General features: G+C 44.5%; 1 protein-coding gene across 3 annotated transcripts in view; it reads right to left on the reverse strand.

Annotated features, from left to right (window-relative positions):
• LOC124185254 (protein TANC2) overlaps nucleotides 1-23,971 on the reverse strand; it is a 67,642-nt gene that overhangs the window by 12,449 nt on the left and 31,222 nt on the right. Inside the window, exon 1 of one of the 3 annotated variants that reach the window (XM_046575826.1) lies at nucleotides 21,321-21,945. The exons of 1 other annotated variant lie outside the window; for it this stretch is intronic. In XM_046575826.1, the coding sequence (XP_046431782.1) occupies nucleotides 21,321-21,387 (67 nt within the window). In that variant the 5' untranslated portion in view covers nucleotides 21,388-21,945. Of the gene's footprint in view, nucleotides 1-4,712; nucleotides 4,719-21,320; nucleotides 21,946-23,971 lie in introns of those variants that run through there. One more of the 3 variants, XM_046575828.1, reaches the window with a different exon arrangement.

A 23,971-nucleotide genomic window follows, 5' to 3' on the forward strand; every position in this document is an offset into this window, starting at 1 on the left:
CCCGGTTTCTTACAGGTACTCACCGATCATTCATCTCCGGATTCGTTTTGCTTCTTTCACTCGGTACCATCCAGATTGAGGAGTAAAAATCGACCCGTCGAAGGTACATGCGTAGTACAATACAAATTGCTGAATAAATTGGCATTAAGATAAATCATTCCCGGACTTCACCGTGCCACGAAGCGGTAAGAATGATCGTTCATTCGTTCTGCGTACGCAGGAGTGCGCAAGAAAATCGAATTACTTACATAACCATACCGTTGTAGCCGTTAAATATGCTCGTTGGTTATTTTTAGAGTGTCATCCGAAATTACGGCGCATAAAAGCATCGGCTGCAACGGTAGTCGCGGCCTCTTATCCCGGGTGTTCGTTTTAGCGTACGACACGAAAGCACGGTGTTGTTGTCCGGTCCTATCCAGGAGGACAATCAACGTCTTCGTTGGAGACTGCAGGGGCAGCTCGTGACGTAGTTGCCTGGAGCAGTCGGCGAGTCCATGTTTCATTTTATAAATCACGCGCCGCATATCTCTCCTCGCGAGTGAGGCTCTTTTTTATTATTATTACACCATTTTTCTTTATTTCTTTGGTCGATTCTCTTTCTTCTTTTTCTCCAACTGCTCCTCTGCCTTCTTGTTCTTGTTTCTCTTCCTTTCCTTCCGCAGCCCAGCACAACACAACGCTTCGGTCCGGTTCACCAAGTGACCGCTGGGAATAGAACGAAAGCCCCCGCGGGACACTCGGGGCCAGCCGCCGAGTGCTGACCCGTAAAATCTCCCGAGACCTTTCTCGTTTTATTATATCCCATTGCCCGGCGCACGTCTCCTGATTAATCTCCATTATCCGCAGCCCCGCGCGCCTCAAGACTTTCGCAAGTATCACTGAGTCGGCGGTATGAGCCAGGCTGATTATACGCAAAACGAGCGTTGCCAATTGGTAGTTCTAATTATACGTATATATATATATATATATATATATATATATATATATATACACACATATATATATATATATATATATATACAATACATATTTAAAATTACAAAATACGTACATATAATATAGACATAAAAAAACTAAAATACGGAAACAAATGTGGAAAATTGAAACTGCATTCTCTGGCTTCAAACATCATGCTTCATGTATAAAACCAAATAATGAATGAAAATGGTTTGAATAAAAAACATGTATTTGCATATTAATCTGGGCCCTACTTATTACCTTAAAATAGCACACTTCTTCCGTGTTCGACTTATTAATTGTCATCCACGATAAATACGTTCAAAATCGAAAGACAAATATCGTTAGAAGCAGTGATGAACGCCACTCGGCATATGCCATATGTCGGCGCGACGCCCGAGTTTATAGCTTCTTCTGCTTCTTCTGCTTCTTCTTCTACTTTTTTTTTTTTTTCATTCAGACCGTACCGTCGACGAAGCTCCCCACACCCCGGTCAATCTTTCTCTCGTTCCCCGTCATCTCCCCGCTTCCTGTTACTTATCTCTTTTCATTCTCAGAGCCCGCACCAGTGACTACCGAGAAGACCCTCTTTCCGGGCCTCGCGCTATTCAACGCTGCCGTCTGGGCCTTACTTGCTGTTATATGCCTGCATGCGATCTATTGTGATGCCGTTTCACGGCGCCGCTGCAAGACTGAAAAAAAGACTCACGAAACGGCGTATCATGCGAAATGCTCCTTTCTCCGCGCACTCGTTGCGTATCTGTACCCCTTTATATTCGCTGTTACAAGCCGAGATGCAACTACTGAAATAAAAATATCCCTAACTTCCGAGGCCTTCTCCTGTACCGAAAACCATTAATCAAAACCACGGACATATCTGTGACAGATATTCGTTGATAACCGTCAAGCATTGCGCAATCTAGAAGTCGACATGATCGTTGGGGACAAGCGCAGGCCGATATGACGACTTTGACAAGTGAAGAAAATAATTTCAATCTCGCAAAAATTTTGGCTCACGTATAAAAGAAGAAAAAAGTAACGACATTAAAAGTCAATTAGTAAGATTATTTTCAATCAGAGGAATCGTTCAGACCCGACACCAGTGCAGCAGCGCTAAGCTTGCTAATACGAATTTCGTCTAGTAGGTATACATTACTAGTTAATTTCGAAACACAGCAGGACCACTGGTTGGCATATGCGCGATATTTGTGGTTATCGTGTTACAGCGATGTGGGCACTAGGATTCGAGTTGAGGTTTTTACATAGACGACACAGAAGGCGATTACGGAAGCAACGGCCTCGGCTTATGCTTGATGCGTGTAACGTACACCAATATGTATAATGGGGATAACATCGAACTACAACGTAGTGTATAATTAAATACATAGGAGATGAGAAGAGGCACCTTGTGTTAGAATCCGCAGCGATCGGAACATTGAATTTAAATTGCACGCACCTGACACGTCGTTTCACTTGACCGCTCTATGCCGACAGGAAATGAAGATTCATCCGATTTATGCGGGTTTTATTTTACAAGGAAGTCACATCGGCACAAGGCGTGCCAATCCAGACGCTCTAGGCACGCGTTTGTATATCTCCGCACCTAATTATCTTCTCTTATACAGAGGCATGCTTGCATCCCGATCATCCAATCAAAGAATATCTGAGTAATTATGTTTCAATTGGAGAAAACTGTGAGGATAAAACGAGAGAAGGGAGAAAAAAAAACATTCCAGGGCAACGAGCCTGTGGTTAATTCTTACTTCTGTGCAGCTACTGCCTGCGTATCAACGGCATTCGTTCGATTCACATCGTCCTGCAGGATGCTAAATACACCTTTGCGGCATCCTGCAAGTCGAGGCAGAGCTTACTCAAGCTTGTTTTCGTCGAACAAAGTTGAGTTCCAATCAGTCTTCCCTCTGGAAGTTCGCATTCCTGCTCTCCAATCGACATAAACCATGTCGGTCTTACAAAATAAATATAATCAACGAGCGTATAAACCAGCCATTATCGCCGCGCCCAAATATGCGTATTCCAGCGGGAATTGGGAGCGAGAATCTATCATCTGGAGCTGGAAGACATACGCGGATGGTACGCGGCCAACTGGATTCATTTTATAATGAATAGATGATTGAGCCGCGTACTCGTAGGTTGACCCGAGAAAGCATGAGGTCGCGGACGAGAGTAGAAGAGACTGGAGAAAAGAATAGACGTTTATTGTCGAGGGTACAATATTCGCCGCTAATTCATCCTCACTCTGGCTTTAGGAATGGATGGATCATGCGTGAGATACGCACACAAACTACGCGTACGTCTCAATTTCGCAAGCCAAATTAACAGCTTAACGAGCTTTCGTCGAAGGTGAAATCACAACTGAACTATCCTTGCCATCGTGGTAATCGACGTTAAACAGCGCTCGATCATTTACTAACGCTGGAACGGATCGCCGAGCCAATATAAAACGGGAAGTGTACGCTTCAACGGCGGCCATCTTCATTTTTACCATCTTCAGTTGATATACAACGTTGCACGGCAGTTATCATCAGCCATTCCTTCGTGCGATCGCTGCCTTTTCATTTTCGAAGGGTGAATCGCTTCAGTTACTGGAATCGTAAGTAGGATATATATCGTGCATTAACATACCGGAGCGTTGTACGTGCATAGCGTGCTATGCCCAGATGGGAACTTAATATTATAATTCAGGATTTGATCTATAGAATCGATACAAGTACACGTACTCCACGTCCATGTTATATATATATTCGTGTGCACGTGTAACGGCGGTTTGTAGATCATTGGAATATAATGCAGTACTCGAGTCTTGCACGAGATCGCAATTTTATTCCCGCAATTACCAATACAGGGCGAGGTATTCCAAACAACCTACGAACATTGCTGGATGGAATGTTTTTTCATTTCAAAAGGAAGCATACCGGGGATTTCACTTCGGATAGACGAACGACGGCTGTTAATTTTTGTAACATACTATGACGCGTGACGCAACCCTTTAACTTGGAATTAATATATTGCAACGCGTATCGTGTGACTGTGAACTTCGGCATGGCGGCGAACTGATTCACCCTGAGCATTGATGTTAACCGCGGATAATGTAGAATAAACTATTGATTGCAGCGTAAAGCAGGTTGGAATAGAAAGTTAGAGGCTGCAAGGAGAGGAGGATCACTTTGGTTGATCTACATCGACCTCCTCCCGAGCAACGTAAACGTGCATTTCAAAGATCACGAATTTCAATGGGTTATACATTTCATACAGCCCCGTTCTGCATGTGCCATTATATTATTGCCTTGCCATTTCTACTATCCTTTATCTGCGCATCGGAATTATTGCGACCAGTGTTAATATCACGAACTCAGGTTCCACGTTACATTCTTCATAGTTCAATCAACATTTGCCGTTGTCAAGATACTCCGGCAGTAGTTTAAGTCTTATCAATTTCGTTTTGTTAAATTCGTTACTATGGTGCAACGCGAATGCAAATCTCAGAGTACAGTGCTAGATTCAGTGCTTAAATCGCGTGGCAGAAAACAAATTTCGCAGTTGTATTTGATTTTCGAAAATGTGGTTACTACGTTACTTACCGGACCTTTTAAATAACGATTAGCTTTTATATACCATGTCGTAACGCATATAATTATACGACAACGAAGCTGGGCGCAATACGTATATAATACTATGTATACATATATCCGTTTATACATACCTGTAGGTATATTATATATACGGAATACATACACGGGAAGAGCACATACCAATTAAGCATCTACCGTGTAAGACGTCAGCTACTCACGGCTAGGAAAAGGTCAACGACACATTTTTCTAATCTTCCGTGAAGGATCTCACAATTAGTCGTTACCTACTACGTATATTATATATATATTGTAACCGAGTCGAAGCATAATTGGGTTTAGACTTTTAAAATCCACGACGTGTCGGCGAATTAGCCAGCCCACGCCATTCGCACGGTAGAACAATTAATCTCCACACTCCTGATGACCGAGAGGACAGAACCGAGTGTTAAATTTTAGTTTCTGTGTGTATTCGACGATCCTAATTATATCGAATGAAATCAGTGGTAGGCCACGTTTTTGAACTGCGGCTACGCAGTGCTAATTCTCAAGTTTTCATATCGCTGTATAGAATAACGAGCAGCTGCAAAAAATTGAATAACTACTGCAGGCCTAACGAACAAAAAACAAAAACTCGTTCCAATACGCGTATTCTATGTAGGAATATAATGCATGCATGCACGTGTGGACTTTGTATAATATGGGTGTAAGAAATGTAAACCGTATTCTAGGTCACTAGCCTGCATGGTAATATATTCATTTATTCATTTATTCGTTTCTTTATTCACTTATTTATTTGTTTGTTTATTTATTTAAGGAAACGTCTTATAACAGTACCGCGATATTACAAATTACAAAATAAATACGTACACACCGGAGCATGAAATAGAAGTGTCAATTTTAAGTAACGAACTTTATCACACACCGCGGTGCAGCGAACTAACAATAAATCCTGCAGAAGGGAAATAAAATTAATATCATTTACGATACGATGTATACATGAATTTAAAAGAGTACAAGTAGTATTCCTTCGGTGACAAAAATCGACAAGAAGAATTAGAGATAAGGGGGGCACAGATGTTGTTAAGAAAGTTGCGAATGATCGATCGTCTGGCTCAAGACGAGGTACGTATAACATGCATATCCAATAGGCATCGGCGTGTACCACAAAACACTCGTATTAATCGTTCCACGGGCCAAGAACTAACGATCGTTTAACTATCACCTGTAAATCTACATTTTTACCATCCGTCTTATCTGCGTGTACACATATTCATACATATACATACAGATGCGTGAAAAATGTGCAAGTACCAGCTGTCATTGCGTAAAATAGTGACAAGACTTAATTAGAACGCACAAAACACGCGACTCGTCCGGTGTCATATAATTTCGACAGTACAACTTGTCGTACAAATATTTTTCGGAAAAAATGATTTTACACCCAGAGTTAAGATGGGCATGTACGAATAATCGTGTGATATTCAGTGCGTCTAAATTAGCAGAAAGATGAATAAAAATGACTGAACCGAACGTGGATGCATGTATAACACCACGAACTGTACCATCTGTAGCTTCCGCAGTAAACGACACGGTACAACGCTACACGGCTACGCGAAGTGTAGCGAGTGCTGCACTGGTCTGGTACCGATACACCACAGCATTGTACCTTCGAGTAAGTAAATAAAGTACCCAAGTTGCCCTGCAGCACGGCGGCGGTGTTCGGGGGCGATGTGATCGTGCAGTAGGACGTTGGTTGCAGGGTATCGTGAATAGAGTTGCGCAACCCGCTCGCCGCGAAGGTAGGGCACCAAGTACACGATTTTACCTGCCACTCGAGGTACGCGTTTAACCAATACGTGCATGCATACGGTGCACTTTGCATGTTACTATCAAGTGGCACCACTTACATTACCTTTTTTCTTTCACTTGTCTGCCGCTTCCTTTTTTCCATATCTCGACATTTTCTGTTGTTTTATTTCCGCAATATTGCATGTATTATTTATGCAACACACACGCGCAATCCATGGGCATGCATTTCACACTTGCGCCTTCGCCACTCTTGTCACTTGTAAATATAAAGTTATACGTAAGTTGATCAAGATCGTTCCGCGCCTTGTATGCTATTACAATATCGCATTATTATTTATAATACTTCGATTTACATCACACGTCGATCCGTATATACATGTATACAGAAATTATTAAGAAATAACAACAAGCCAAGTGTTATGTATTTTCATTTTTTTGTTATCGCAGCTTGATTTTCTTCCCGCGTTGCGCAAATCGTTACAGGTATAGGTATGTAACACGATTACCCGTGCGCTGCAGTATTTGCATAAGATCTGCGCAATTTATATTCCGCCGTGAGAGATTGTACATTCATGACCCATATCTTTGACTAATTATACAACCATAGAAGACACAATTTTCCCAACTCCGAGATAGGTGTATATATATACGAGTTGCGAAAAAGGGACATTTTTACATCCTTGTAAGAGTGCGATTGGAGCTTTTAAGAAACTCAACCGCCCAATTTCGCGTCTTCTTTCTTTCGGAATCTACGACTCCAACTAAATAAGAATAGAAGAGGATTACTTTTTGAAGCGCCGAGCACTAGAGTTGGGAATGAAATATCTTAAAAGAAGTACAAGGATCTAAGTAACAGATGGGGAAAAACTGGATTAGGTCAGACGTACGACCCTCGAGGGACTCGGTGGTGTCGTCAAACTGGGATCGAGAGACAGGTGCTCTAGCGACCGGTATAGAAGTTTACAACTGCAGTTGGGTCAACGCACCTAGCTGCTGACCCTCCATCTTGGTCGGCTGCGTACCAACTCGAATGAAACGTTATCACTGAAAGACTAGCTTCGAGCATGTGTCTATGTACGAACACGCCAAGACACGCGCGCACCGCAGGCCTCGCGATGGAAACGCGTCTGCGCGTGTACGAAACTATCTTTTTGCCCCAAGTGCGGTCGCCCATCGCTCGACTTACGTAAAATTTATCGGCATTATCGTATCGTGCGTTAGGTGTAGGTATAATAATATACCCCTCGCTTATGTAACTCGATATTGATAAAAAAAAAAAAAAGGGTTGGGTCAGCCATGCGCGCGCGCGCTCAAGCACTATTCTGTATGCGACGTGCCCACGTATGTGTATAAACAACAAAACAAAGGATTTTTTAACTGGTCGATTACTGTGCCAATTCTGCTCCTTCAGCTCGCACGAATCGCACATTTGGTCACATCGCGTAACATTAGTTAGAAGACAAAGATGAGGATGACGTTGGTAACGTTACGATGACGACGCAAGTTTAGGATAAATCGTTACTTTCAAATGTCTGAAATTTAGTAAAACTATGATAGACAAAACGTATTGTTATTTCGAAAATTTGACTCATTGAAAGTCATTCTAAAATTGCGCAATAATGATTTTGACCCCTCAATTTTCGTTACGTTAACGTTACTAACTTCAGCCTCGGACGGACAAAGCACAATTGGCTACGCGGTTGATGAATGAACGGACTGCGGCGAAATATTATAGATTAATCGAGTATACATTGTGAAGGCAACGTAAGCCTGAACAGCGTTGCGATAAGGAAGTATTAACGGTTATTACAATTCGGTTCCAGTGTAGGATTTATAGTCGTGCAAGAAATATTGGACCTGAGTTTCTATCATCGATCATTTTAAAACGTTTGTTAACGGCGAGCGGTCGCTAGTCGAGAGAATTACCGTAAGGCGACTCGATCGGTTAGGTGTAGTAGTTAAGTCTTGAGGAAACTGTTTGCTCTGGCTCACTTTGATCAAATAAACAAATACGATGGTTTATCCCCCACCCTGCAACGTCTGACCTGATCGTTTCGTTTCATTTTTTCCCCTTCCAATCGCTCGCGGGCTTATCGACAACGGATGCAAGGTGTTAGGATCCCGCTTCTCGGAACATCACCTTCCAGACAGATAGCCAACTACGTATATACCAATAAAGTATATCGACGCCAACTTGAAGCGTTATCATCGACGCGTCGTGCACTCGATCGGCGGTTGTGCTAGATCCTAACGTACTTCTGACTCGAAATTCGCCTGTCGTTCACGGTTTTCGAATGTTCTCCAAGTCTAATCCGCAGCAGCTTCGCGATGAGCGTTTATCGAATTACGACAAAAATGAAACAACGATACGGGTAACAACACGCTGAGCCCAAGGAAATCGTACGGTACGTACGTGAGTAAATACACGGGTACATACGCAGTAACGGATCTCTGGACGACGGAATAGATGGATGGATGGTTGGACAGGACAGTCGGAATGGTCGTCGCGAGAAAAGATCACTTGTGTAAAAGGAAGGAAAAGAAAAAAGATAAACCAGAGGAAACGACTAACCTCGCACACAAAGATTTGAGAAAAAAGTAGGAAAAAAAAACAACATATTTCGACAAACGTCAGGCCGACCGGCAGAGTCTCACGGCACTTTTTTCAGATTACGTACATACACGTCATTCGTGTGCGTATACATATGCAATACAGAATTGGTATGATTATGACGCGTGGATCAGTCTTTGCTACCGTTTTAATCAGAACATCACTCTCTTCGATGATTACCACTCTAGTGTAACGATTGTTTTGTTGATTTGCGTTACTGCGAATCAAATTACACTGTACAATAACTCTGTGCCAAAACAATACACGGTTAGACGAAGCGCTTAATAGGTGAGAAACTTTAGAGTTGTATAATTAATTATGTGAAAATCAATTAACTGAATAAAGTTTTCTTCATTCAATCAATCAATCAATCAACAATTTCTCCATACCGCACACCTCGTTATTTCTTCTTTATATCGATTCACTACGGGCACATAATACAGCTGCACGTAGGCGCGTAACGAGCTGACAAGTCGTTTACTTAGCCACGTGTGGCTAATAACAATAGCAAGAATATTACGAGAAAAAAAAATAAGACAATAAAGAAAGATAACAATAACGGTGATGATAATATAATAGTAATAATCACATAATACACGTACCTACTGGGTAGAAAAAATTTAATAAAAAAAACCAAAAAAAAAAAAAGAAACAACTCTTCGTGCCAAACCATTATAAGTAGAATGAATGGGCATACTCAGTCCTGAAGTTGAATAACAATATTCAATTCAATTAAGCCTGAAATTTCCATAAGATGTTCAATGTGTCGTGTTAGCTGCTGATGATGATGCGAAAAAATCGCGTGTAGGTACGAGTTTCGTTATACGACCACTGTAACCAGTGTGAGTTCAGGTAGGGCACACAAGCGAACCCGTGAACTTACTACGCGCACAGGCAACGGCGTGTGTTTAATGTTGGTACCGAAATATTACCAACCAGCCTGTACAATTCGCTGTCAGATTGAAGGAAGCAAAAAAAAAAAAAAAAAACCCTACCTGGCGAAATGATATTATTAATTACACGACGGTATTGTACTCTACCTATATGGGAAAATAGATACGGCGATTCTCTCCCAGGAGTTCAACGATGCAGGACATCATCGGCAATAGGTTCGATTGGCATGTACCTATGAATCGTATAAGCGACGGCGATGCGATGCCCGTGATGAAATTGAATTTAATTTGCCCATAACCTCATGCGGCGATGCCCGCTTTTGTTATCCGAATAACGATCGAACGGGATGAAGTCGCGCGTAGGCGCTGCATCGCTTCGCTTCGCTACTCGACTTCTCTTCTTCTTCTTCTTCTTCCTCGATCACGGAGCTAGCATTTATACTGGCCAACACTAAGTAAGCCGCGACCACCACCTCGCATCACCTCGCCTCATCTCTTTCATCGAGATAATCTCGCGTTCGTGTCCAACTTCGATGTAATAAGGTTGAGCTAAATGTACGTACAGCCCAGCTAGATGATGGCCAACATAAAACGCGAGGCGTCGTTAGACACTTCCGATCACCTGGCTCGCTCCAACAACTGTAAAACGAGGTACTCCGAGTACATGCAATGGTACAAAAAGTCATCATCGAGTCGAATTTATTTGGTCGTTCTAAAATAAACCGTTTACCACAAGTTCTTATGTACGATGCATTACTAATGTGCTTATAAATTAGTGAAAACTATCCCGGTATATTATTTTTTACTTTTCAGTAACACTGACCGGCCATTAAATTTACTCCTAATTGCAGCCGTAAGCTGGATATTTAAAAAAAAAAACAAAAAAAATTTCGGCTATAGGTGGGTGATTTAATGCGCAAACTCGATCGTAAAAGCGATGTGTGAGTAAGTATAGGGAAATTCAGTGGGAAGTTAGTGCTCCAACCTACGCCGTATCGAAACACCTGTGTGTTACGCTACGCGTTGCGTTATACATTCTATATATATATATACATATACATTATATATACGTATACGCACGCTTCGAAGGAACATAAATTATTGGCATAAAGAAGGTCACAAATCTCAGCGCGTGCAGGATAGCGAGGTACGTTGAGCTTTGGCATCCCGATTATCCCGTACGTTATATATAATGTTTTATAAATTTTTACACATCTTTGATACGGTTCTTTGATATATTTTATTTCGACCGTTTTTTCTATTCCTTCGAGTTGCGTAGCTGGCACGAGTTCGCTATGCCGTATCAGCTGATGTCACCCGTAATTTGAATGCCGAATGAGTTTAAACGCGCAGAGATATACAAGGAAATTACGTCATTCACCAAATCCCACGCACTGGCAGCTTGACACTAAATCCCATATTATGCCAAATTTCTTCTCCAAAAAAACCAGGAATCATCGATTACATTACGACACATTACGCCCGTGTAGATTCGTTGCTGCAACGGTTTTGACTCAATCGTAAAAAGAGAAGAAATCTCTTCCTTTCGAAGGATCGCGCGCAAGTTCGGTGCGGTATTGGATCGAGGAACGGTGTAAATGGGATTAAAGGCTCGCATGGCCTGAGGGGGATTTTTATTTTCGCGTAAAACGTGACAAATAAAGTGTAATTTCACGGAACGGCGAGACCGCTTTCCAGCCCGATGACTCGATTAAAAGCCGGATCGACTTGGCCGGGGATCCGGAGGCGTAATATTCGGAGTTTAAGAGCGCCAAAGGGTTCTTAAACGCGCTCTTAGTCGACGAGCATTACAAAGCAGGTGCGGGGGTAGGAGTTTCGTTATGCCGACAGCGTTTGACCCGAATCTCAATCTCAAACCGCCCGAATTACCGATCCAGCCCGGTCGTTTAACCATTGATTAAAAATTAATTCCTCAGTCATACGCGGCGTTATTTATGGGAGATACGCGAATGCGAAGTTAATATCTCCGCGGCGGCGTTACGCGCGTTGACCCGTTTTCGCCGCCTTTTCGCCTTTTCGCTTTTCGCTTTTCGCATTTCGCACGCGTCTCGGAGCTCCGGCTTCGGGTCACGGCTGCACAACACCGGCGTCGAGCCCATTAAGACGAGAAGATCTTAATTGATGCTCTAACGTAATTAATCGGCTCGATTAAAGACTCGACCCAGCTAGCTCGAGTTTGCGCAATCCGTTTGCCCCGATCCTCCAGGCACCTGTTACTCAGCACAAACTCAGTCACCGATGCAACGATAGTCAGATCCTATTCGAGGATAGCGATGAATTTATTAACCCGAGGCTCGTCGTCGCCTTTCCAATGTGTCGCCTCGTGGGTGGTTGTTGAATTAAGTTTCAACGAAGCGAATCACGACGCGAAATAATTAACTCTTGAATAAAAGGTGGAAATTCTTCTCCGAGAAACGCAAAAATATTAACTCTCTTCTCGCTTCGTGCAATCGTCGATTTACTCGTAAAAAATCGACGACGATTAGCACTCGATGCCGCACTTTTGCAACCTACGGCATCGTGAGTGTAACACAAGGTATAAATAAGTCTACACAAAAACTAACGATGAGAAGTGAAAGTTTCGCGAGCTGGTGAGAATTGACCCATTGTTAAAGGCGCCGCCGCTTGTACGGAACGTGTATAGTTATTGTTGCCGCTGAATGATCTTACGATACAAGTGTATCGGCGATCACCTATAAACCTAGTCCTGATCGTGAGTCAATACGATCGGAAACCGGGTCTCTCGCTCCACATTTCATAATCCGACGTTGACTTTTCACCCTGGGCGATTTTCATATTTATATAAATCGAAAAAATCAGACTACGAAATATGAACCTCCGGCTGTTTTTCTCCCCTCTCTCTCTCTCTCTCTCTCTCTCTCTCTCTCTCTCTTTCTCTCCTCGTCCAGCGGAAGGATTAGAAGTCGTAAACCGAGTCCTGCACGGGGCGGCGGTCGGTGTTCCAGGAAAAGTGTTAAAAGTCTGACGCAGTTTCGGGGCGCATTTGAGCCTGGGGTATAAATTAGACCGAGTTTTGGGGCTGATACGCGTCCTCGTCTACCTACCTCGCGGGTTATCTGGACGTTATCAAACTCCCCAGTGCCCGTAGAAATACAACAAGCGTAAACTTTTATCTCGGACAAAGAACCGGATGGGCCCCTCGCCCAGCTCCGCCCGAAATCCCGTCGACTAGATGAGTTTCTAGCCGGCGCAATGGGAACTTTTCGGGCCTTCGGACCCGAAAGCCAAGCCACTACGTGTATCCGCGGTAGCCTGTTTACAAAGCGGCCGAAGAGATAGCATTGTATCGAGATTCGAACACGTACGCATACGTGTCTCTACGTATCATGAGACTGCAGGCACGCACTGCACCGTTGGATGGATGCATCCGCGTACCTGATATTTCATTAAAAAGCTGGGCGTGTTGCGAGAATCCGATCTGAACTCGTCGTGTTTTCAGCCTTGACACGAAAGAAATATCAAATACCGACGTTCGTGGTGATAACCTCGAAGCAAGAGATCGTCGTACAGAATTAATCGTACTAAATTGATGAGGCAAAAACTCGCGCAGATTTTCCCTTTTCTTTTTGTCACCGGCGACGAGTAACGCGCGGTTATAATTTTACAGATATTGAAAAACGGAATACAATGTAGGAGGTTCAATTGAACGGAGTTGGAGACATAAATTGAAAATATACATCTTGTTGCGCGAGAGCGGAGTGGCCAGTCAGCCTCGGCCTTTTCAATTACCGAGTGGCGCCCGTCGTATATACGATTTGTAGTGGTCGTCTTCTTCTTGTTCTCTTGTCTTGCCTTCTTCGATTCTTTTTCGTTTCTTTTCTTTTTTTTCTTTTTCTTTTTTTCTAAATGTTTTTGTGTCGTACAGCGGTCGCAGCCGGTGCATTTCCTCTCCTTGTACAACATAATGATATCTCTCCCTGTTTTTTGTTCCTCGTTATGTGCTGGTAAAGGATAGAATGAAAGGGGTACGTGTGCCTTGCCCACTCCGGAGAACCAGGACAGTGCCTTTAAACGCGCTGCAGGATATATCCGGAAGAATAAAACGGTCACGATTTCCAATTTCGATATTAGAATTACAGATTAAGAGACATACAATGCGAAGCGTGGAAGAAAAGACTGTAGAATAATGTAGAATGAAATGAAAAGCCGTGTAATACGCGGTGTTGCGTACATTTCATTTCTCCATCTTACACTTTTACCTATATCGGCCACTTCACCGGCGTCAAGGGTCAAGGCGATAAATACAACCCTGCACGGGCAAGACATTCGACCACGAAGGAGGGTCAATCAATTATTCATCGCGAAAGTGTGTGTGTGTGCGCGTATATATATGTACATATGTATGTATGTCGGTGTACGTACGGTGCGGTATATCGAGTCACGCCGCGCCAACGGATATCGAGGGACTTAGATCCCGTTTTACAGGGGGAATACTCGCTATATTACCTCGATATGGCGTCGGAAGGGTTGCCGAAGCAGGGATAGACGCACCACGATCAGACTCGGGCGCACTCCCACCATAGAGATACAAGTCACGCGGATGCAGAGATCGTGGGCGAGAGAAAAGCAACCTGCTTGCATCCTCCGACTCCGGCGCTGCACCTGCGCCGCTAACTGCAGTCAGGACTCGCCTTAGACTTCGCTCCTATTGCCTCATGGATTATACACGCTGGCATAGATCTTCTTCCTATTCGGTTACCTAATACCGTTAAATTATACATATACCAATTCCTATTCATCGTCGTACGGGCAGCGATGCTCGCAGTCATTTTCATCGACAAGCTGCAACTCGATCCAAGACTTGGCGATATCGCGCGGACAAAAAAATGTCGTAAACTTGTTCATTCTCATGGTGATTATAAGAACTTGACCTCCTCTCGGAACACCAAGAAGCAAGAATTTAAAAAACTCCGTACGAAACGTTCGACATTCTTTGTACGTGTTAAATTATTCAAAGAGATGGATTTTTCTTTTTTCTTTTAATATACTGTACCGTAGAACGGTTTTTTAAAGTGTTGCATTAAACCACGAAACTTTGTTTAAGAAAATTCATCCGCAAGTTCGAAAGTCGGAGTAATGATATTCAGGATATATTATCATATTATGATCAGATGAGCCGTTAATAGGAGGACAGATATGACACATGTACGTCGTTTAGAATTTAGTAACAGTCGAATGCGATTGCGACGTGTGTATATAAGCTACACGTAAATACGCGAGCTCAACTTATGGGAAGAGAATAGATTTACGTGACCGTACAATAAGCCATAACACATTGCAGCGAGTGCATGACGGGATTTTATTAGGCATACTAGATATTACGTCACTTCCCTGAGCATGACGAGGGAATGCGACGAATACAATGCCGCGCGCATAGTTATAACGGATTATTTACTTCCTCAAGGGTTTCGTTATTTCTTTACCTTTTTCAACGCGCACACCTTGGATGCATGCGACGCGTACCTTATCGTAGGTACGTGAGTGTTACAGGTAAGCGAACGATTGTAAGAACCAGCGTAACGCCCGGCATAACGTGTGGGTAGATTCACGTGATCGATGATAGCTCAAGATCTTCGACAGCGCCGGCGGCCGCAGCACCGTTTAAAATAAAACTGATCAATTATTCATGGATGACGAAAAGTCCCGACAACCTTCCGCGTTGCACTTCCAATATTATACACGAGGGTCACTCAAGCGTTGGTCACCGCCTTACGGACGCCATTGGGTCACCGCGGGGCGATAGAGCGGAGGCCTAAAATCCGACGAGCCAAGGACGCCGGCCTCGTCGAACACGGGACGAAGACTCGGGTCTCGTATTTCACGGTCTAGCGTCGAAGGGAAAATAAAAAGGGGTGATAGTGTCAAATTCACATATTTCTGGAACGGAAAATATACGCTTTTCTATTCTTTTCCCGTGCCCCCCGATCAGCCGTGGGGGTGACAGTTGGCTCCAGACCGGGTAAACAGGGGTATATATACGGGTTGAAGAAATATACACAGAGCAGAAAAGGGACCGAAAAATCCCCGGGCAAGTCGCGGCGTCGCGCCTGGCGGCAAACACGAGATCGTATCAGTCCAACCGTCCTCGTCGTGTGTCTTACGCGACTCTTGTTCCCTCAAAAAATTCAAGCTACCCAGGCAGCGAAGCTCTCGAAATTCTTGTACGCACTTCCACGCGTGATTTCACGCCGAGCGGAACAAGAGCGTGGAAAAAGGGAATGAAATTCGGCGGAGAAAAAAGATTATTCACAATGCTCTCAGGCCGAAGGATGCGTCCTACACTCGGTGCACACGCACACACACACACACACGTGTAGGAAAATAAAGGAGCAATATGGCGCGTGTCTTAGAGGCATAAAAATACAACGTAGCTACAGCTGTACAGGTATAATGTTTCGCGACAATCCACCCGTGGCGTTTGATTAGCCGTTATGCTAATTACTACAAGATGTATATCAGCTTCACCGCGCATGACTCGCGGTATGTACCTGCCTGTCTGAATACGAATGTAGCCACTCGCTTAGCAAGATTCGGACTCGAGGTGTCGAAGATTTTCGTCTCTTTGAACGCAAATTATCCGTCATTGGGTTAATTCATCGACGATCGAGAATAACGGTACGATGAATTTTGATTTGAAAATTTGACCGCATTTTCTCTCGCCGTCTAAAAAAGAGATAAAAAGAAAAAAGTGCAGGCTGCATATCGAGCTACGAAATAGGCGCGACTCTCTCACGGTTCACCTCGGTTCTTCCTAACCAACAAAGAACAAACAAAACCAAAAGATATTTAGTTAAATTGCCTTCTGTGGTCCTTATTATTACACAGCCCGAGTTCCCGGCTCTCTGTGGTCATTGTTGCAACAGCGGTCGGTAGTAAGAAAAAATTCTAATAGGCAGGTAGGTGCCTAAAACTCTGTGCCTCGTACACCCAGCCAACCAACACAGCCAACCACCTCGAGCGAAAGCCTCGGCGCACACAAAACGGGGTGTGTACGAACGTGCGTACCGAAAGGCACGTCTGCGTTGCGTTGATGAAACGCGTAACGTACTTCGTACTGTTTCCATTTCGATAACGACCCAAAGCTGATGCGGTGGATGATCATTGCGGATCCTCTCCCCGGTACACCGGCATAATTTTCGACGACTCGAGTGCTCCATAAGAGGTTTTACTTCCGTGACGAAACGCAGAGCCCGTCGTGTCGGATTCTCTACCCCGAGTCTCGGCCTGTCGCGTAATTTTCACCACGGACGTATCGGGTTGCCGAAATTTGAACCCCCGCGTCCCGATATCCACCCATCCGAATGCCTTCGCCCTCTACCCTTATCCGAACCCGCGAGCTGCCCCGAACATCGAGCTTCCAGATTGCACCTGCCTTCCAAATACCGAACGGTGACGGGGTTTCGAGTGAAAATAACCCGAATCCGCAGGCACGATGTTCCTCGAATTTATATTCCGTCAGAGCTGTCGAAGCCGGCGTTCAATTGTACCGTGGATCGATTCGTTGCGATGCTTCTCACCTCGGACGTGCCAAGAAAAATGGGTATGTAGCGCCCTGAAGAGCTCGCCGTGGCGACGAAATTCCCAGATCCACCCGGAGGCCGGACTTGAATATAAATGCGCGGTGGTTTATTCGAAATTCTGAAATCCGAAGAACCCGCGCTAGCAGCCTGTAAGCGGCCGATGATAACGACAATAGCATTCCGGTGCCAAAAATGCGGTAGTGTTTGGAGAATGGAACAGCAGGTGGCGATCAGCCCTGGTGCGGAAACACGTGGTCGCCATTTGCGACGGTCGTTTGAACCTGGTCGGATGGCACTTTGTGAGAAACCCGGCTTGGGTCGAGGAGGTCGAGGCGACTTTAAAAGACCCTAACCGAATGTGTCAATATGCCTAGGAATATTTTGCATCGGTAATCAAGGTGCGTAGGCTGCAGGTAGTTTTTGACATTAAGAACGGAAAAGGGCTTCTCGTGCTGAGGGTACGAACGGAGCCACTTTCCCTTCTCGGACGGAGGAGTTCGGTGGAATTAGAGCAGCATTTTGTACAACGATTCAATTCTTCCGTCGTAGTTGTTGTTAATTCACCTTGGACTTTGAATTTTTAGCCCCGCATTAGATGAATTTATGATTTCATAGCTGAGTGAGTCTCTTATTCTAGACTCGCCGATGACGAAGCACTCATTCATTTTGTTGAAACTGAATCCGCGACCGGCTCACATTCATAAAACCGAATGAATATGACTATGCAGCTGGTCGTCTCTTATTAGAAACGACGGGAATAGCCTCTCAAGTGTATAATTAAGACCTCGCTCGGTATCTCACTTATGCGCTACGTAGGAACTTGGAATATTTAATATTTATACGCCGCACGTGAAACCTGCGTTCTGCAGCTTCTATACGTAATCCTCGCAAGAATAAGTATCTTGAAAAATTCTCTTGCTCACGCTCGTTAAACTCAAGGTCTCGGCATTCCAATTAATATGGCGCGTTGCAGACGCTCTAACAAAAGGACTTTCTTAGATCAGCAGCGTCTTCCTTATCAATTACTCTGTAGTGACAAACGATTGGTCTTCATCGAGTTCCCTCCTCCTACCAATCGCATAGTAATTTCGCCATATAGTCGTGCGGATGACAGCCGATAGCGTATAATGGACAAATGATGAGCGATTGACTTTGGAAGAGACACGTTAACGAAGAATGTCAAAATTCCTTTCATTGTAGAAAAAGCTACAAACGCCGGGCTATTCTTTTTTATCGTTAATTGAATACATCTAAGTACGAAGTGCGTTTCCGGCATGTTCGATAAGTGATTCACCGTCTTCGAAGCTGACTGGAATGTTCGAGTCTGGAATTCTCGGATCGTGCCTCTCTTGGTATTGTTCAACGAACACGTGGATACGTAAAAATTTCGTGTAGAGAAGAGAAATCGCGACATTCTTTTCGAATTAAGATTCTTCCTCTTCAAAAATTGCCATCACCAGATCCTGCACGTCTCTATCGCATGATAATAAGTGAAATAGAATAGCATCGATACAGTTTGTTAACCATCTATTTTTTCCCATCCAAGAACAAGAGCGACAACACTGGAAGGAGACGCGCTCATTGTCAGGGTGAGTGGTGGATATAAGAGAGATTCATATCTGGAGCATTGAGTCTCGGTTACATGCACAGAGCCATTCGACGCATCGACGATTGCGAAACTTCTGAAACGAGTAAGTGTCCGAGGATCAGGGCTTGGCGTAGCGTCACTTAAGGCTGCGCTGTCAAAGGCGTGGATGCGGATTATCCTCAAGATCGTCTCTCATCCCGACAATGACGGCACGGCGCCTGCCGCAAGCCTCGACGCCGTTCTTATTGCGTCAGATTGTATAATCTGTCGCACATTGTACGAACGGCAGACGGACTTTGTACGATTCAAGCTGCTGTCGGGAGCCTGAACAACGAGCCAACTCGACTCCTCGCAAATCCTCGCAAATCCTCGCTCATCTCGTTCCTCTTCCGCATTCGCGAAGACGGCAAAACCAGAGCGAAGAAATTCGGTGGCAATCGGCGATCTGTAACGCAACTCAGTTTCTTTCCCTCAAGGGTTACCGACCATCCTGAGCGATTACAAACCCGCGGTCAACAAGGTGCGACACGTGTGTGTGTGCCTGTGTGCAAGTTTCACGGAGTTGTTGAAATGCGCGTGTAACTCGGTTTATAAGGCGAGTCCGCGTAGACCAATTTAGGGACGCGTTGCCTCTCCTCTTCTCTTGACCGGTCCTGCCTTATCGAGTCCGTCGGATCCTTTCCGAGGATCCTCCTGGAGAGACGTATCCAACCTTCGTCCGATGGCCAAACGGACGTGCTCGACAACTCGGCGACCATTGGTTTTCGTTCTTTCTTCGCTTTTAACTTCTTTGGCAAAATTTGACTCTTTTAACCACACGATAAATCGAGTATTCGACAGAAATAGAATCGACAATACAATTCGTTCTTTATGTAGTAACGAAGTTCTCCGAGAAACGTCCGGCTTATTTTTCAATCCTACAGCACTGAGTGAGTACATACGAATTCTATAAACTTCGTTGACGAGGCGCCTCTGTTTAATTTCTATCACGCATAGACTCATAAGTGTGTGTCGAAGTGTAATATGCGGGTAAACCTTGAAAAGTATATTACACTTCTGCGTATAATAATACATACGTAGATAAGGAGTTTCAGCAAGTCGCGACCAAGATAGGAACCTGTGGCGAGAATCTGATTCACGAACGTGCGAAGGATAATCCATATCGATCAACGACCAGACAATATAATAATTTCAAATGACTCTTTTTTTATCGAGGCGCCGCAGCCGCCGTCGAGCGACCGACGGGCCTCTCTATGTACAACAACGATACCGTATTATCTTATCTTTTGTCCGCGTAGATTAGGTACACGTACAGTTTCGCAAAAATCAATTAGATATCAATCCTCGTGCACGGAGCCGACACTCTATGATTGTTATTCGTTTTAAAAACAAAATTATCAGGTAAGCGAGTGTAACGCGTGATTCAAAGAAATCGCCGTTGGTTCAGTTTTTTTCTTTTTTTTTTCCTTCAATGGAAACGTGATCACGATGAGATAAAACAAAGTGAAATTCTAGTCGAAATGCGATCAAGACCCTTGTTCATTGGAGCGACAAATTTTGTTCACACGTTTCTTTTCATCCGTTTCTGCTTTGTCAAGATGAACGTATTAATGATTATTGTATTGTTTTTCACGGTAAGAGAAACGCAGGATTTTGCCAACGTACTGGACATTTTTTTCAAAATAATAACCTTTCGACCGATATGCAACTTCAAATTGTGGCCGATAGATTTCAGAATGTTTTCAGTCCGTGTCGACTAGTTGAATTTTCGATTTCTCACTGGTTCGAAAAAAATCCAATTCATCCGCTAAGCACCCAGTGAAGTGTAGGTTACAACACACTGAACTAACTTCGAGGTGGCTGATCTATGTCTAAGTTCGCAGACTGCACATCCGGTGCGTGCAGACATAAGTTTGAAAACGAGTCTAAACACGAAATAAATTACCAAAAGAAAACGAGGTCCTTGAGCAAAGTCGACTCATTTCCTTTCTCCCTCTCCCCGAAGTCGGAAACGGTTCAAACTTCAAAGATTAAAATCGTCTTTCCTCGGATTTTCTTTCCGTCTGAAAATAATTTCATCATGCGGCGCCGAGTCGTCGAAGAAATATAATTGGGCACGAACCGACGTGGATGGTTGATTTGCGGTTCTTCAATTCGCCTTATTATTTCCCCTTTTTGCATTCGGAGCCGCATGAGCTCGGCCATAAAAGGGAGACGAGCGTACCTAATCAGCGGACTACTGCAGCGAAATGTGCAAGGTGGTGCAATGCCCGTGGGATAGACACACGTAATGCGCTAGATCATACGTACCGAGTACGGAAAGACTCAAACCCGAGCCGGGACGAGCCGTCCTGCAGTTTCTATCCGGAGGCGCCATTCCGGTCGTCGGTTTAATCCAAGGAAAATTGATCACAAGGAGTGTCGGTGGTGGTTGTGGCGGTGGTGTGTCTAATCACGGATACACCTCGCATAATAACAGTCGACTCGTGATGCGAAGTGCGATATCAAGGTTCACGGAGAGTAATCAAGAAATTTTCACCGCACGCACAATTTCCACCGTACAATTCGTACCACGATTCAATACCGTGCCTAAACGCACCAATGTTTAGCAATTCCGAAACCACTCTGCTCAATCATTCTCCGGTACTCGTTGAACAAACTTGATCTACAAAAGTTTGGAAGAGTCACATTATACAGGGTCACGTTCGCCGTGCTCTGATAAGACGAACTTTGGACCGGTTCGAAATTGCGAATTATCCTTTCTCTTTTCGAAAGAGTTCTACATCTTCGTTCGGGCACTTCACGCTGTTTGTACGCGAAACTTTACTCGGACTTAGACGATCACTCGCGTAATCTTCAACTCTCTGGCACGACGCGACGCTTGCCACGATCCGGGCTCTACTGGACGGGACTTCTGGCCCCGGTTGAGACGGCGGCTGACGCCGGTCCCAAGACGCCTGGCTGTTCACCGTCGGCACTAGTAGTGGTGAATGTGTGCCAGAGTGTGCGTGTTCAAGTGGGGATCGAGCAGGTCTCTCCTTCTCTTTCTCTCTGGGTATGCACACGGTGCCCATCGCTCGACCGATGATGCATGTGTAGAGACGAGCGTGTAACGCATGTGCGTTTTGGTTGTGTGAATTTTGCGCCCACACCGAACTGCGTACGTGTGTGTGCTTGCGCGCATGTGGGTATGATGTTTGGACGGAGAACAGAAGCACCAGCTCTTATCAAACTCAACTCGATCGGAATTGGCCGCTGTTGGTGGTGTTGCTCCATGTGGCTGCGTTGGTTCACCGCACATGAGCGTGTAATAAGATTGTTCGGAGCAGGCTCTGCAGTGGTTTTCGTACACGAAAGGGCGAGATGAAAATAAAACTCACGGGATTAAAACTCGAGTGCGGATGTCGTAATAACTTCAGGGTTCTGGGGCTTTGCAGATTAGCCCTGTTCGCATGAAATAACGAAGTTTATATTTTAAACCGCCTGCCACGCACTGACATGCGACAAAGTTGGGTATTAAGACCGTTTGAGAATAATTTGGTTTCTGGGTGTTCGCCTCTCGCACCACTGAACACGGTCTTTGACTTTCGACGCAAAAATATTGCCGAAATAAATTAATGATAAGATATTTTTCAAGTTTTATTCGTAATTGCCGATTCTGATTACTAATTCTTGATCCCCTTGATCTGTGAAAGGAAGCCGCTATCTGAGAAACAGAAAACCTTTTAACTCGGTCAATTTTTCCTAGAAGAAATATCGATAATATCGGTATATTTCTAATTACTAATCAATACCAGGACTAATTTCTATCAGCACCGACATATTTCTGGATCAATCGGTAAGCCAGACTTTGATCCTATAATTTATCTAAAAGCGTGCGAGATTAAGCTTGGAAAAAACCTACGCGACCTCATTCGAAAACTCCTTTGACCAGCGGAATAAACTCGGTTCACGTCAATAACATCGAAACAATCAGAGATCGTGACGGTGACGCGGTTAATAAAGGGCAAAAGATCTTTATCTTCGACTGAAGAATCTAAGAATGTCTATACAAGACGTTTATTTATATCTCAGGAACCTTTCAACTCGGTTGCTCTCGTGCTCTAAATTCAAATATATTAGGATTCGACGTTCGGTGAGGTAAAAACGACTCTTTGGTTTTTCCATATTTCCCGACACCAGACGGTGTCTCGAGCTTTGGTAGGCAGCTCGAGTATTAAGACGTGCCCGAGGGGGCTCTTCACCGAGGTCGAGAGACCGATCGTGTGTGCAGCGGAAGATTAGCATAAAAGATCGATTCGTCGTCGATTCAATAAAGTACAAGGGAGCGATAAATTGGTCGGATTACTCGAGGAGCGATGGAGGGTAGGTACAACGATTTTGCTTGTTTGCTCTCGGAGCGGACACGCGTGAATCAAATATTCAGGTTTCACCTGGCGTGGAGAAGCCAACCGAGGCTGCGAGATACGAAGTTGCGCTCGCAGCGTTCACCGTGAAGCAATGTCCGAAATCCGTTCGATACGGAACAAACGACGTGTTCCGTACGATTCAATCAACCTCCGAACAGTCAGTAACAGATACCGAATTTTGACCCACGGTCACGTGGGTGAGTCATACTTCGAACATCAGGTGGGCAGGATTTGTATCCCGCGGACTCATCGTTCCAGACTCCGGCTTCGCAGCCTGACCCTCCTTCCACCACCGCCAACTACCCCGGGCCTCTGGACCCCGGCTATTAATAACGCGGTTCTTTGAGTTTGAGCCGAGAGTCAGACCCGAGCCCCAAAAACGTCGGGACTCGGGGTCAAACCGCTTTTAAACTCCTGCGGGATCCGAACTACCTCCTCGACAGTGGCGGAGGAAATTGGAGCCCGGAGAGGATCTCCGAAAGAATAGCGTGTGACTCTGGCTCCGCGAGGAACTTTGAATTCATTTCCCACTTCATTCGCGCGACAGTCTTT

This window comes from Neodiprion fabricii, chromosome 6 (genome assembly GCF_021155785.1).
Source record: "Neodiprion fabricii isolate iyNeoFabr1 chromosome 6, iyNeoFabr1.1, whole genome shotgun sequence".
Classification (NCBI taxonomy): domain Eukaryota; kingdom Metazoa; phylum Arthropoda; class Insecta; order Hymenoptera; family Diprionidae; genus Neodiprion; species Neodiprion fabricii.